The 15,942-nt window shown below is 37.6% G+C and overlaps 1 protein-coding gene across 2 annotated transcripts in view; it reads left to right on the top strand.

The window, feature by feature from the left end:
* COL5A1 (collagen type V alpha 1 chain) overlaps positions 1-15,942 on the top strand; it is a 523,191-nt gene that overhangs the window by 484,657 nt on the left and 22,592 nt on the right. For both annotated transcript variants that reach the window (XM_078641937.1, XM_078641938.1), the window contains exons 50-61: positions 711-818; positions 3,061-3,114; positions 6,321-6,374; positions 7,180-7,233; positions 8,456-8,509; positions 8,803-8,910; positions 9,899-9,952; positions 10,040-10,093; positions 12,415-12,522; positions 13,506-13,559; positions 14,100-14,135; positions 14,607-14,660. In XM_078641937.1, the coding sequence (XP_078498063.1) occupies positions 711-818; positions 3,061-3,114; positions 6,321-6,374; positions 7,180-7,233; positions 8,456-8,509; positions 8,803-8,910; positions 9,899-9,952; positions 10,040-10,093; positions 12,415-12,522; positions 13,506-13,559; positions 14,100-14,135; positions 14,607-14,660 (792 nt within the window). The remainder of the gene's footprint in view (positions 1-710; positions 819-3,060; positions 3,115-6,320; positions 6,375-7,179; positions 7,234-8,455; positions 8,510-8,802; positions 8,911-9,898; positions 9,953-10,039; positions 10,094-12,414; positions 12,523-13,505; positions 13,560-14,099; positions 14,136-14,606; positions 14,661-15,942) is intronic.

Genomic DNA, 15,942 nt, shown 5'->3' with positions numbered 1-15,942 from the left:
GGATCATAAAAAGATATTGCTCAACATTGCTCCATTTTAGCTATATTTCTGACACTTTTATAGCTTTCGAAAGCTAGACATTTGTAACGGTATGCATACACCTTTTGTTATTGTAATCATTCTGACTATCTTGTGCCTAGCTGTCCACTGTGAAATCTTGCACATATAGTAGATAACAGCTCAGCCACACTACTGCAAATGAAACATGCAAGCTTTTGTGTCGCCATATATCCTGACACTACTATAAATTACTAGCCCATATAGAGCACTAGATTGACAGAACAATGGTCATTCTAGTCCTTTTTATGGTTTAGTCGCACTCCATATCTTAAATGGTAATCGTGTGTTTGGTGCACCCACCACATTTCCTGGACCATCAATGCAGTTGAGACCCAGAAAGTTCCTGGAAATGGTCTTCTGTTCTTTGTGCTCAACAGAAAGTGAACCAATATATTTACAGAATTTCACAATGTTACCTAAAAAGTATTTTGATTTTTGTTTTCTTCATATACATTTATAGTTAGGTCTGCATTTTAATTACGACACTGGGCTCTTGACACTCCCCGTGAGAGCTGTATATGGATCCCACCTGCAAAGGCTGATAGGTTATCCAGCCATGTTGATCTGTTCACTGCATCTTCCACAGATGTCTGCCTCCATGTCACAGAAAATTAAGTACATAAAAAGGAAATATTGTCATTGTTCCACAGGGTCCCAAAGGTGAAAGAGGAGAAAAGGGGGAGGCAGGTCCATCTGGTGCTGCTGGACCTCCTGGTCCAAAAGGTCCTCCTGGTGATGACGGCCCCAAAGGAAGCCCGGTAAGATATTGATTTTCGCAGGCCCTTGCAAAGCAATATTTCTAATTTGTGTTCACCTTGTTTTGTAAAATAGAAGAAGTATAACTTCACTGCAGCCATGATACTATTCAAAAACTATTATGTGTTCATTCTCTCAATTCTATACCGTAGTATTTGTAAGGTAATATTGTTTGCTTTTTTGCTCCATAGCGGTCTGTAGATGACCAGTAGATCTTGAACAATGTTATGTAGTCATTCCATGCAAGGATTGGTGTGGGTTGCAATCAGGTACTACTTAATTGGTAACCCTTGGGTTTAGATATTTTAGGTAGATTTTGTATTCCAGTGATAAGAGGTTTGGCCTTTGACCACTGCAGTGCCTATATCTTATGGATAAGCAATGACATTGCTAATTAGAATCTCCTCAATCCCCATCCTGTACACATACAAAATTAAGATGGCATTCAAGAACAATGGGTGAAAAAACTCCGGCTCAAACAGAGTCCCAGAAGAAAGCATTGCAGGACTTGTTCTCACTGATCATTCAAAGGGAAGAAACCAAATTAGGCAAGGATTCGATTGTATAGGGTGCAAGACCTGGCTGTTTAGTAGAGATGCATTTGTGACCCTGGCCTAACAGGCTTCTTCAGTATTGATGCACATGTATAGTGATCCACCTGTGTAACAGACAGCTTGAATTGTATTTGTTTAGTACTTTTATTTCAGCACTTGATCAGCAAAAACAATACATTTCTCAAATTTGGGAAATGTTAGGAAATCCAGACATGAATCACAAAACACTACTTCCTTGTCCCAGTGTCCTGATCAGAACAATACCTTATCAGCTACCTAAAATACTTTCAGAAAAGGTTTACGGCCCACAAGGATTGCATTTAAAAAAACTCAAGTAATCTGTATTTGAAGGAATTAACAAAGGGTGCAAATACTTCTTACAAGGTGGCTAAATTGCATGGTGTAAAGGTTCAAACTAAAACAATGATCCAGTCTCTTCTCTTGCAGCCTTTTGTGTGGCATTGTTTTTTCGATTGGTCCAAAGCTGAAGAAATTCCCTGCTTAATGACTTTAAATGCTTACCCATATTAGCCAAGCATTCTCACAATTTACTTTTCTCTATAATTAAAAATAACTCCCACTTGTTTTGCCTTGCATCACAACCAAAATGTTGGATTAAATTATTTATTTGGTTACTTTTATTCAGGACTTTTTAACCATTGTCCTTTTCCATACACAGTATAACCTGAGGAGCATCTTGTACAGTGGAAATACTGTCTTCATGGCTACCTATTTTGCCTTTTGTATTGTATAAGCATGCACATTTTTTGAAAGCCATGGACACTCGAGAGTATTAGTGCACGTTACAAATCCACTATAACATAACATAACATAACATAACATAACATAACATAACATAACATAACATAACATAACATAACATAACATAACATAACATAACATAACATAACACAACATAACATAATGTGAAAGACAACCTTTAGTACACTGGAAGGAGAAATGGAAGAATCTTAATACTCACCATTTTATTATTTTAAAATAGAGGCAAATTTAGCACCCTATAGTTTAGCATGTCTGTGATTGTTTTTTGGAGTTAACATGTCATGCTGTACTGCTATATCATCCTGGCACATTAAGGAATAACATTGCATGGATTGACTAATGAGGGCTACATCCATGCCATCTCCTTCAAAAAGATTAGTTTCAGCAATCTTGTTTCTGGAGTGGTGCACACTTGCAGTGCAGCCGCGGCCCGTGGAGGGAGTTACGGTGGGGCAGGGAGGCGGGGAGGGGGAGGGGCAGGGCGGAGGGTGCTAAAAACTGGCATATGGATAATTGCAGGTAAGTACACAATTTAATAAACAAAATGAAATTCGTAGCGCGCACAGCATCGCATTTTGCGATGCAGTGCGTGCTACAAAATTCGTTTTATTAATTAAATTGTGTACTTACCTGTAATTATCCATATGGCAGTTTTTAGCACCCTGCCCCGCCCCCTCCCCCTCCCCGCCTCCCTGCCCCACCGTAACTCCCTCCACGGGCCGCGGCTGTTGCAGTGTATTCCTTTTTAGAGCTGGAAAGTTTATATTAATTTTCTATTGTATTCATGACTCATAAAAATGTTGGGGAAAATGTACCCTTTACAGCAAGGTTAAGGATTTGATAACTTTGCTGACAGAGGACGGTGATTACTTATGTTCTCATCACATGTATTCTATTCTATTTGTAGGGTCCAGTTGGCTTCCCTGGAGATCCAGGCCCTCCTGGAGAATCTGGTCCAGCAGTAAGTATTGTTTTTCTATATTAATGTGTTACATTGAGTGTTCTTCTTTAGAATAATAATCTGTCCGAAAATCCTTCTACAGCAAGTTTCGAGAGACACCAACCACGATTTACCAACTAAGAAGTTGTCAGAGATTTATCTCAAAAGTCAAAGGATAGGTGTTCCAGTAGGAGGCAGCCTGTAAACAAATAAAGTTTCTTTGTAGAGGGTCTTGCTGGAAGGAGGAAGCAACATGCCTTTGGCAACCAGAGAACAAGAGGACAATTGATGCAAAAAATTGAAAAAGTATAAGTCAATCCAATAACCTGTGGAATGAAAGGTTGATAAGCATCAACAACACATTCCAGACTTGCGAGAGGGGGATTTAAAGAGAGGCATTTGCCTAAAAAGCATGCCCTTAGGCATGACAATTTCAGAAATAGGTCTTCCTACAACACAAAATCCCTCTTTTAATTGGATTTAATTTGAAAGAGGTTTTTACATTTAAACACTAGTAAATGTGGAGACAACTGCTAAGTTACTTGACTGATTGTGAGGTTCAAAACTGAAAACAATACTTTTAATAGTTTCCGATGCTAATATCCAAGACTCCTCCTTTTGAGAGTGATGCCATTCTGAGAGACAGGAACTCAGAGCACGTACTCTCAATTGGGGGTACATGAAGTAAGGGTTAGATAAATATAATAAGGCGGAAGCATAGGTGACAACTATGATTAGTAGAGTCATACAAAAAAAGGTGTTGTGAGGCAACGTACCACAATTTCTGAAAGTTCTAAAATTCTCCTTGAACTTCTCATCTTCCCTCAAGACTTCCTTCTGATTGGCTTATTCATGCCTTGACCTTGAAGGCTCACCTAATACCTTTATGTCCCTGCTGCAACTCACCAGCCCTCCAAATTCTCTAATCTTGCTTCTTCCTAATATTTCCACATCCCGCCTGTCTCCTGCTGGTCTGATGCTTCCAGTTATCCTGACCCTGATGATTCTGGTCAGCACCCAAGAAGATTTGCAAATCCTTTTCATGTGTTATTGGGAAATTATAAACTATGAGGATACAGGTGGATGATGGTACAAATGAAGACGAAGACATGACAGCAAGAAACCGAGGACAACTCCAGCATTTCAGAAAGAAACAATGAACAAAAAGGGTGTAGCACAATTGGTTGTATAGATGTTAACATTAAAGAAGAAAATCATGACAAGTCAGTGCCTTAAGCCCAATCATTGAGCGACCTTCCTGAAATAACCTGTGTTTTAAGGTGTTAAACTATGCTAGAGCTGTAACAAAATATGCATGCACTATGAGATTGTCATAAATTAAGATGAGTAATATCAATATCATTTTATATAGCTCTGCACATTCTTCCACCACAGTATACCTCAACCATTTGGCAAGGTACAGTGAGTTGTAAATTGGGGGGAAATTTCCTGTGTCCTTCAAATTCAGAGAGTGAAGTCACAAATGTCTCTTTAGTGTAGTGTTGCATGCTGTAAGAGAGCTGCTAATAAATCATAGAGACTGCATTTTAAGAACTGATTCGTTTAATTTTGAATTTAACTCTGTGTTTTGTTACAGTGTTGTGTGTGAAGAGGTTTTGACCTCTTCACAATCTAAATATATCTGAGAAAAAGGAATGGAGTTAGTAAATTGAGAATGTGATCAGTGGAGGTGCCACACTTGCTTCAAATGATATGAATGTACAACAGCTTTTTTACTTGTGAAATAACGTACTCAAAAGGTAACTTACATCTTTCTGTTTAATTATATGTCCCTTTTGATGGAAATACACATTCCACAAGGAATTCTTTATCTATAAAAACTGCTAGAGGAGTTTTTTTTTCTGGCTTCAATTATTTTCAGGAATGCCACACTACTGATTGGGGCTCACATTATTATTCTACCCACCTAAATGTTTGTTTTTCCTAATCAGTTAATTTATTTAGTGAAAATAAATTGTTTAAAAAATGTAGCATTTAATATGGAGCTAATTTGCTCTGAACAATACATAGCTCTAGAAAGGTCTAGCACACTGTCCAAGAATATTTGAGGCAAGATGCATATCATGGATCCTATACCATATTGTGTAACACATTATGATGTTAATTTTATTAGAATTTAATAAGGTTTAACTAGATAAGTTATTTAAATAACTTTAGTTGCAGAGGAATTTGAGCATGGTGTTTGCCACTGCTCTTTGGTATAGTAGTTTCTAGCATACCATCTTCTATAATAAAAGATTACATTTAGTTATTAATAGTGTAATTATGTCTTCCAAAAGTGTACATCAACCCCTTCATTGTATCAGACTGGAGCCTATAGTGCCTTGGGCCCATTTCTAGCCTCCAGTCACCAGTTTTAATGTATGCATCATTCTCAATACAATAAGAAATCATAATATCCCACAGATTAAATAGTTGCAGAAGAAGGGCACACCATGGTCAAAGTCTATCACCTGTTCTAAATTGTAATAGAATCCTTCATTTCTAGTCTCAACGGGAGAATGATGGCTCAGAACTAAGCAGGAATTGTTCTAAGGATACATGAAGAAAATCCCATTTACTGAATTATCAAAAACTCCCATCTCCACATCTAGGCTCTATATCATGGGCAAAGCACATACAGAGTGCATAGTAACAGATAAAGAGGGGCTCTAGGACAGTAAATACAGTCAGTTGTACCTTTTTATTGAACTTCAGTTCAAAAACAAGTTTATTCAGGCTGTCTTAAATCAGGTTGTAGCACTCAACTAGTCATTTACACCTGTGTGCAAATGGTAAACATGTATGGCATTATGACTAATGCTCATTGTTCCTAAGTTTTTCACTTTTCAGAAAATAATTGAAATGTGTTGTGCAATAATACTGCATCCTTTATACTATAAAAAATGCATCACAGCACAATCATTCTGTGCTCTATTGACACCAGCAAAGGGCTGTTGACAAATTAAAAAAAATGGTTAGAAGCATGCATCAACAGTCTTGTTCTTAATTTTATAAATATGAAACCCTCTAATTTGTGAGTGAATACATTGTGCTAATGGTAGTCCCTCTCCAAGATACATCCTCCTAATTTTTCACTAGAACATTTAATGAGCCTGTCACTGCACAGAATTGCCTGTAGATTAAGTGCCTGATTTTTTAAATGTTAATATGTCATTCAATCCTTCCAATTATAACAATCTTCTTTATTCTTTTTCTGCCTGCAGGGTCAAGATGGGCCTCCAGGTGACAAGGGAGATGATGGGGAATCTGGCCAGCCTGTGAGTATCTTTGTCAATAAACATTATGAAAGTTGTGCTTAGCTGTCGCTGGGTGGTAACAACAATTCAAGCATCACTTGGTTGTGAATGACCTTAGACTTTGCTAGAGTCAAAGCAGTTGTGAACCTCATTCCTTAATGACACATCCCCTAATAGATCTTTTTATTTCATTTCAACCATTGCCTAAAGTGTCTCACAGCTTCCACAAATCCCATCTTTAAAGTAGTCTGGAGTTGTCTTACATTTAGACTTCCAAATCATTTCAACTCTTTCAATGGTTGTAGAGATTGCTCTGCTTAAAATTAACAATATATTTGTATGCAAAAAGGAACATATCACTATCTAAGATCATGTCACAGTAACAATTTTCTAACAATATTGCGTTCTTTTACTTCAACCCCATTTATGATATTGATTTTAGAAGTTTTAAAAATATATTCTGCTAATCAATAATTATGAATAATGGGTGGATACCACATTTAAGGCACGATACTGATGTTTTTATTTGGTTTGATGCTTTTCTTAACTACATGAAATCAGTTTCAGATAGGGCCAAAAGAGAGCCAACTAGCTATAAAGACATAATTCTTTGAAACAATATGATTGGACACCCTATCAGAAAAAGGCAGAATGTCCCTCTTCTGGGAACAACATTGTACAATTGTCTCTGCTTTCCATGATGTTTAATATTTTTAGAATGGATGGAAATTACATCTTCTGCAGTCATGACACTGTTGATGTCTAATGATGTTGCTTCAAATTGTACGAAATATGAACAGTGTATTTTATCTTTTCTATTATTTAGGGATCTCCTGGTCCAACTGGTGAACCTGGTCCATCCGGCCCTCCAGGAAAGAGAGTATGTGATTTTTTTTTTATTGAGAAACAGTAAAAAATTCTTTTATTGCCTAGCTCTAACAAAAGCCATCCCAGTGTGGTATCTGATTGGTTGTGTAGTCCGTTTGTCTGAAGGACTAAGTTTGAAATCTAGAGTCCCAAGTCTATGGTGGCCTTGGAGCCACGCCAGGAGTGTGAGGAGTACTTCTGTCAGCACATTGCCTGTCACAGGTGGTATTTGATTCCAGAATGGAGAAACAGCAATAAGTCTCCTCATCACTCTGCAGAGTGAATATATTCTATAAATGTAATTTGATATAACTGCAAAGTTAAAATTCTAATTTCTAGAAAGTTACAGTTTTAGACAGTCACTGAATGTTCCTTTTCTAAATCTTGTTGCTTGAGTAATTGAAGTGTGAGGAGGATAAGGAGGTCTAGCAGTGAGATGGTATTTGCAGCCTGCATTGATTACCAGATTAGAAGCACTGGCAGAGGAACACGAGTGATCAAACAAGGCAAAGAACCCAGCTTTAGAACATCATAAGTTCCGTGTGGCTTGTTAGGACTGTTTGAAATATCTTGGCCAACAAACAAGAAAAGCATCATTTTAGAAACACTTTTGAACACTTTTGTTAGCTTGTGAGATATAACATTTCTTCATGGGATAGTCTTGCAAGTATTTTTAATTGGCCAATATTTTCCCTGTGCTCAGTGTTAGCCAATGTAATGCAGAAAAGGGAGGCCTAGGTTTGCATATATACCTCAGAGGATGGGAGAAAGATAAGGGTGCATGCAGGTTGAAGACCATTGTCATTGTCTTTTGTAAGCACTTTCTTTATTTCGAAAGCATTAGAGTGCATTGCTCTTCAAATATTAAACCATAAAAAAGGATACTCAGCATATTATTAAAGATTATACAATTGTAGAGATGTATCTTATGCAATCAGTATCCACACCCTAACCCAGAAGGCCAGGCTACATATATTGCACATATTAACAAATGCAAGAACATTTGCCACTGGTGAGCATAGATGATATTTTTGTATAGGCACTAGTACAACATTGTGGAACCCCCTGTAATATCAATAACATGGCCTCTTGTCTCCAGAGAGGCCTCTCAACAAGGCACAGCCATATTCATATTTTTTGTGCATTTGAACCCAGCGATTGGGTCCAAATATATTCTTCTGTCCATCACTTTAACCACTTGAATGAAACAAATTAGACACTATCTTCCTTTCTAGGGTCCACCAGGCCCAACAGGTCCTGAAGGAAGACAAGGAGAAAAGGGTGCAAAGGTAAGTTCTGTTGAATATATCTGGTTGAAATTTACTGAAATCCAAAACTTTAGCATAGTCAATTAATCTTTGTTGAGGTCAAGCATTTTTTCACCTTCTTCCTAATATATGACAGCTAATAATCTAAGTCTATGAACGAAGATTAATTTATAATTGTTTCATACTAATTTCATACATCTATTTAGACTATAACATAATTCACTGTTCTTCAAAAGAGCTGCAAAGATGGATCTGCTGGCAGAACATATCCTATATCTATATAGGGTACTAAGCTGTTTTTTTCTTGCTCTTAGGGAGAGTCAGGTCTTGAAGGTCCACCTGGTAAGACAGGGCCCATTGGTCCTCAGGGAGCTCCTGGTAAACCTGGTTCAGAGGGTCTTCGTGGATTGCCAGGATCTGTGGTAAGTGTGGATGGAGATTTCGATTTGGAGCACGTGAGAAATAGGGACAAGCTCTGACCAAAAAGTAGACATTTTGAGTGTTATTGGAATTTGCATGTATATGCAGAATTGCTATAGAATTTGCAGTGACAGAATCCAATGATTTTAAACAATAGTATGCAAGATATTTTAATGTGTTGAAAATCAACTGAATTTCAAGCTTCTGCATAATTCCACAGTATGTTAGGTGCAATATGATATAGATCCTTTTTGTGTATAAATGTGACTGGAAATTACTAAAAGTGGCAGCCAGGTAAATCATTTATACAAATAAAAAATGTAATTGATCAAAACTGAGTACACATATTTGATCTTGCACAGAACACAATGTAGAGCTGACATTTACTTAGATTTTGATATGGGAGCTGTACATATCCTTAAAAACACCTCACAACTACCAAGAGCAGAAATTGGTTAAGAGTATCACACCAACATTGAATGCAGTGCAGATGTGCCAGTTAGGTGTGTGTCTAAGTTATCACGACACCAACCAAAGTTTTTAAAATAAAAATAAACAAAACTTTATGGAATATGGTATTGTATGATCTCATCTAAGATCATATCAGTTTCTTCTTTTATAACTAAACTTTAAAAAATTTGGAAAACAAAAAGAAAATAGTCAGTCATGACCAAACCCTGGTAATGTGTTACAAACTTTCTAACAAAACAATGGTTTAAGTATAATGTTTTAGCTTTCATTCCACTTAACATTTTTAGATAAGCAATTTTCAATGCAGTCCTACAAATTTTTGATGTTTTTAATTAAGGACATTTGTGTCTAGAAGCATGGATTAAATTACTTGCATTGATAGTTTCTCTTGTGAATATATCTCATTATACCAAAAAAGTATAACTAGAATACCATTTTTGTAAAAGGAAATGTATTGTTTTATAGATCTATGGTTGCCAATTTTCAGACAATTATTTTATCATTGTATGTTTTTTTTAGGGTGAACAAGGTCTCCCTGGTTCTCCTGGTCCAGATGGCCCTCCTGGTCCAATGGTAGGCAACAGTGTAATTTACAAAGAATGACATTTGAGCTCACTCTGTCACTGAGCTTCACTGACAACTTTTGTTCTTTTCCTAAAGGGTCCCCCTGGATTGCCCGGCCTCAAAGGTGATTCTGGTTCTAAAGGAGAAAAGGTAGGTTGGTGCAACAACAAAATTACCTAGTTGCTTCTTTATGATGGTTTTGGTGCTCTGCTCCCTGCCTCTAAAGACATGATGGGCAGATTCAACAATATTTCTATTTCAGGAGAAGTAGGACAGCATATAATAAGATGGAAAGATACACTTTGAACATACAAAGTTAAAGCAGTCAAATTAATGACAAGATATGCAAAGTGGAAGATATGGAAGTATAATGGTTGATGGCAGAAGTATCAATTAGCATTTCTTTCATTTACAATATGTTCTGTCATAGTGTTGATGGTAGAGCTTAGGGAACTGAGTAATAAAGGTCTATGATGTGGTAATGAGGGGTAGTGAGGGTATGGATTAGTCAGGATTTCTGGAAATGTGGTGTGGTTGAGTAGAGGTTAGTGCAGTTGTTAATAAGAATGTTTGATTGGTAACAAGGGGCAATGGGGTAGAACCTTCAAAGACACTGTGAGTTGAGGGACACTATAACTGGAAGCAGTGTTAACACCTGAGAAATTGTAAATGATGGTCATGGTAATGTGTGGTAGGAGTGGTGTTAAGAAATCTTTCACTGCACTGCTCATCCAAAGCAAAATCAATGTACCCCAATTTCTTGAAGAGGCACATTAACTGATGGGGTTGAAACTGCTACAAGATACATAAAAATAAGCAAGTCACTAATCACCATTCAAAACAGCAGTATATTCTCAGCTAGATATTTCAGTGTTCTGACTTCAATATATATTGATTACCTGGTAGATATAATATATTTAAAAAGGAGAAAATAATCTCCATTGCTTGGTTTGTTGTTTTCTAACAAAGGTGGCTGTATCACCAGGTAAGGCCCAAGGCCACAGCACGTGCCTGTGTATATACTGCTCTCATGTGCATGGTGCAGAACAGAGCTGCCCGCAGCCACTGTAAGGGCCCTCCTTGCAGCACTTGTTTTAACTCTGTTAGAGCAGACATGGAAACATGGATATTAGGAGTAGTTTTTAACTACACACTGTAGTTTTGTGCAGATTGCCCTCCCATACCTCCCAAACAGTGAGGTGGCTCTAAAGTAGCTGACACTCGAAAATGAGGGCAGCAAAACCTGAGTTAATGAAAGCTAAAGCCAGAAATTGGAAGAATATATATTAGAAATGTAGGTGGTTCTATGAGTGTTTAAAAATGATTTGAAAGGGAGGAGCCAACAATAGAATATGAAAATATTTCCATTCACAAATGTTTGCTATGAGTACGGTGTAACTATAAATGCTCCTCATACATTCAAGGAAAATGTGACTTACGGAGTTGTGTTTTAACTTAATCAAAAGCAGAAATGCTTGATACTCACCTGAGCAGCCAGTCCTGCTTATGACTAGAAAGTGTGCAAATGTTGTTCGTGCATTTGACAACCTGCTAAAGCAGTGATTTAAGTGGAGTGTAGTCAGCAAGACAAAATAAGCAAGTGCATCTCAGAAGATTTGTGTGTTGTGCAAAATCTGTTTTGAAAATGATCATTGTAGTTGAAGAAAGTGCATGAAACAAGACTTGTGTTCCAGAAGATGACCTCAAATGGGAGAGGTCCAATTATTGGAGTTGGAACTTGTACTAATGAAGCACAATAACAAAGATTTGAAGTGATGAACCAGCAGTGACACACAAGTGTTTGTCACCTTACAATAATCTGCATTTCTTATGTTATATCTGTTTAAATGCATCCAAGTCAGTCGTGTTTCAACTTTAACGGTCTTAAACTCCAAGCCATGTAAGTATTTAGGATGATAGAGATTCAGTATTTTTTTATAGCAACAACTGATACATGACGTGCATAATGTGACCTTCATATTTATGGACTTGTATGTAATAACTATATAGTAGATCATAGATGAGTATGCAATAGAAAAATCCACCAAACTGTGGGATTTCAATACACATTCCTCTTAAGAAATCCTGTTGATTTACAATATGAATTGTGCAACAACTAATTGTTATGTAGGAGTCTGGTTCCAAAACTGGTTTCAAATGGCCCATGTAATAGAGCTATGACCACAGTAGATAACTAGTTTACTGTAAACTCATAAAGAGGAAGAAGTTGGTAATTTCAAACTCCTTGTTCATCACTCAAAAAAACTTCAAACATCCTCAGTTCATACCTCTGTTCTTCTGTCGACATATAATGGGAATATTATTCAATTTGCTTAGCACAGGGTTCTTCTCTTTTCCATCTTTGGAATTGTAGTGCTCCACAATGTGTTACTGAACCAGCCAGATACTTCCAAAACAGTTTCACTAAATGAAAATATCTGCTCCTAATTACTTAACATTTTTATTTTCAGGGTCACCCGGGTTTGATTGGTCTCATTGGACCTCCAGGGGAGCAGGGTGAGAAAGGTGATCGGGGACTCCCAGGTCCTCAAGGAGGACCAGGTTCCAAAGGAGAAACGGTTAGTAGCAATGAGCATTGCACTGAATAAAATGTGATGTGTGGTAGAATGACAGTCACAAGAAGTGATAGGGAATTACATATCACAATGACAAGTACAAAGAGTGGTATTGTGATAGGTACATAAAGTGATATGTGATGAGTACAAAGACTGTAGACACTAAGACTGATATGTGAGAAGTGGAATAATTGGCTGTTCTGTGACTGATATGTTCTGAATGGTGAAGTATTTGATACAGTGAGTGATACGTGATGAGTGGTACAATGGTAAATATCAAGAGAGATGTCCGAGGAGTGGCAAAGTGGGTGTTCTTGTGAGTGATATGTGATCAGCGGACAGTAGTGGGTAAAATGACTGATTCTTGTGCAGTACAATGGAATGTATCAAGAGTGTTATGTGAGGAGTGGCGTGACGGGTGGTGTGGTGAGAGATATGTGATGAATAGTAAGATAAATTTGGTAAGTGATGTGAAGGTAGGAATATATAGTAACATAGTATGAGAGAAGCAATGATAAGCATGATGATTGAGAAAGAAGCATGCTAGGATGCTTTGGTCTTGATTGCAAAATGAGTGACTATACTACCAAGTCTGTTTGTATTAATTACATTATTTTTAAAATGATGGTACCCTTAATAAAGATGTCACCAAACTACAGTCACAGTTAAGGGAAATCACGAGCATCAGCGTATTGTAACAATAAACAAACAAAAAACTGTTGCATCAAATTTTTATACTACCTTTTCTTTCTAGTTATACATAGTTGTAGTAAGGCCTCTGATGCTAAAGGGCCAAACAGAACTCCAAATCTGGAACATGTTTGACATAAATAAAAACCTCATATAAAAATGCTCTTCCCGTCTCCCCATAACTATTGACTGGACAATTTTACTAAAGATCATTTGTTTGCTGTTTTATATTTCAAATATGCATCAAAGTAAAGCAATAGTATTTTTCTGAGCTATATTTTTTCATTATCCTTCAGGGTATTACTGGTCAGTCTGGTCCTCTAGGTCCTCCTGGGCCCCCTGGTCTGCCGGTGAGTACTTTCTGTCTTTCCTTCTTTTTAGCCCTTTGTTTATTTTCTGACCTAAAAACATTTTGTTTCTGTAATTATTCCACTGTTATATATGGGCACAACAGACAGAAAAGAAGAATTATAAAATCAAGTGGCATATTCTTACATAGATTTAGGTGGATGGTGGTAATCTTTCTCTACTACTACAAAATATGGGAGGGATCAATCCATATGTATACCGAGGACATATATGAATCAGAACCTGCTGTCAAATTTCTAGTTATAATAATTGGGGTTGCATGTTTTTTCTTCAATGTTTGGAGAATTGTAAACATTCTCAGAATATGTAACCTAGACTGATATACCTGCCCTGAAAAAGTGAAGGGAGTAAAAGTGTTGCTAGAATTAGCTATTTCTTGGAGATAATAAACTAAGAGCGTGAGATAGGCCACACTCAAATGAAAATATTGTATTCAAATGGTGTGATAACTAGGAACAGAAAATCATCTGCACATAACGTCACCAGTAATGTCTTTACATGTTTTCTGTTTTGATATCTAGGGATCTCCTGGTCCCAAGGGTGCCAAAGGCTCATCGGTAAGTGCACACAGTAGTGGTCCCTCTTGTCTTTTTTTGTTTTACAGGATACTAAGCATAGGCGATTTGCACAAGGACAGTAAATGCAAGGGAAGAGATTCACTTTAGAGTTTAGGATATAAAGTCATGAATTTAAATCTCAAAAAAAGTCCAGTGGTTTGAGGGGAAGGCCAGTAAATTTACAGTGATCACAAGGTATTCCCCCAGAGACTAATTAGGAATGTAAATGTTACAGGTAACACTGTTGTGTAAAATGCTACAGTTTAGAAATTATCTAATCTCTTGCTGCTGAAAGCTTGATGCCCATTTGATCTCTATTTCTACCTTAATTCAGGCAACTTTTCTACTTTGAAAGTGAGATATCCATGAAGTGAGATTTCCATGAAGAAAGTATGTCTAATAAAGAAAGACATTTGTTTGCTGATCCTTAATACGTACTTTTTTAATTTTTACATGTGTTTATTTGCATAGGGTCCAAGTGGTCCAAAGGGTGAAAGTGGAATTCCTGGCCCACCAGGTCCTCCAGTAAGTGTCTAAACATCCACTTTTTCAAATACATTAACTTTGTAACTTTTCACTATTACACTGAAACACTAAATGCGCTTTCTCCTTGTACTCTTGCACCATATGATTTGTATCGTGGTGCATGGGCCCTTTACTAAAGGTCATATCTTCATACTGCACCCTATCAGAATGCCAGCTACCCGTGATTGAAGCAATTATGACATATCAATTACGTTGTTTCTAGGAATATTAGTTCTTTTATCACAGTTAGGATTTGAGGCCATAAAGCCAGATTTGATTTTTTTCATTCCAAATGGAACACAGATGACCTTGCATTCTGTTTCACCACACCCATTCCCAGCTTGATACATTTACTGGGTGACTGTGTGTGCACTGCAGAACTCATATTAGCTCACACATGTAACATTACCCTGGATCAAAATTAAGAATGTGAGCGCTTCCCATTATTTCACAGTAAAGGGTCACTCACAGATTAACAGAGCTAGAGCTCCTCTGTAAGTTGTCTGAGCTCCCACTCTGCTGAGCTTACCATTTTACAGCCATTTTCTGCCATGAAAACACTTGACCAATAGGTGATCCACCACAGGACTGCGTTGTCACTGCGGCAGGAGCCATGAAGCCATGACGTATACTAGGCCTGGTGGTTCTGGGCATGATCATAGAAATATATCACTGATATGTAGAGTGTGAACATCTTATGCATCAGAGACATTTTTTCAGCAGAAAGAAACCCCTGCTTTGCGGTTTCTATAGTTTAGAAAGTAAAAGAATGTGGAGCAAGCTGCTACAACATGGCAGCCTGATGAGAATGTATCTGTACCTACAGCACATCTGCTGCATAGGATGATGCATGGTAGGAACAACGATCCCCCAGGTAGAAGTGAATTTCTCAATATGGTGGGTGGTTTTCTACCAAAAGGACAGAGACTACGATCTTCACCAACTCAGGGACAGATTTACAAAACCCTTGCAACATTTTTTACGACACAGTTGCGTCACTTCTGTGACGCAGCGCCACTTCTGTGACGCAGCGCCATCGTAAACAATGCGCTATCATGCAACAGATTTACAACGTGACGCATATGGTGAGATGCGTCACGTTGTAAAGCCCTGCGCTACATTATACCTGCATCAAGTATAATGTATGCAAGGTGGGCGTTCCGTCGCAAGGGAGACCTGTAAAAGTGATGCAGTAACATCTACTAGATTTCAATGAGTCACTTTTACGTCCTTGTGGCGTCAAAACCTTGTAGCAGGCGTAAGGAGTGACGCAGCACTATGT

Source organism: Lissotriton helveticus, chromosome 5_1 (assembly GCF_964261635.1).
Source record: "Lissotriton helveticus chromosome 5_1, aLisHel1.1, whole genome shotgun sequence".
NCBI classification, from domain to species: domain Eukaryota; kingdom Metazoa; phylum Chordata; class Amphibia; order Caudata; family Salamandridae; genus Lissotriton; species Lissotriton helveticus.
The sequence above is the reverse complement of the archived record's forward strand: the minus strand, read 5'-3'. Positions and strand labels throughout refer to the sequence as shown.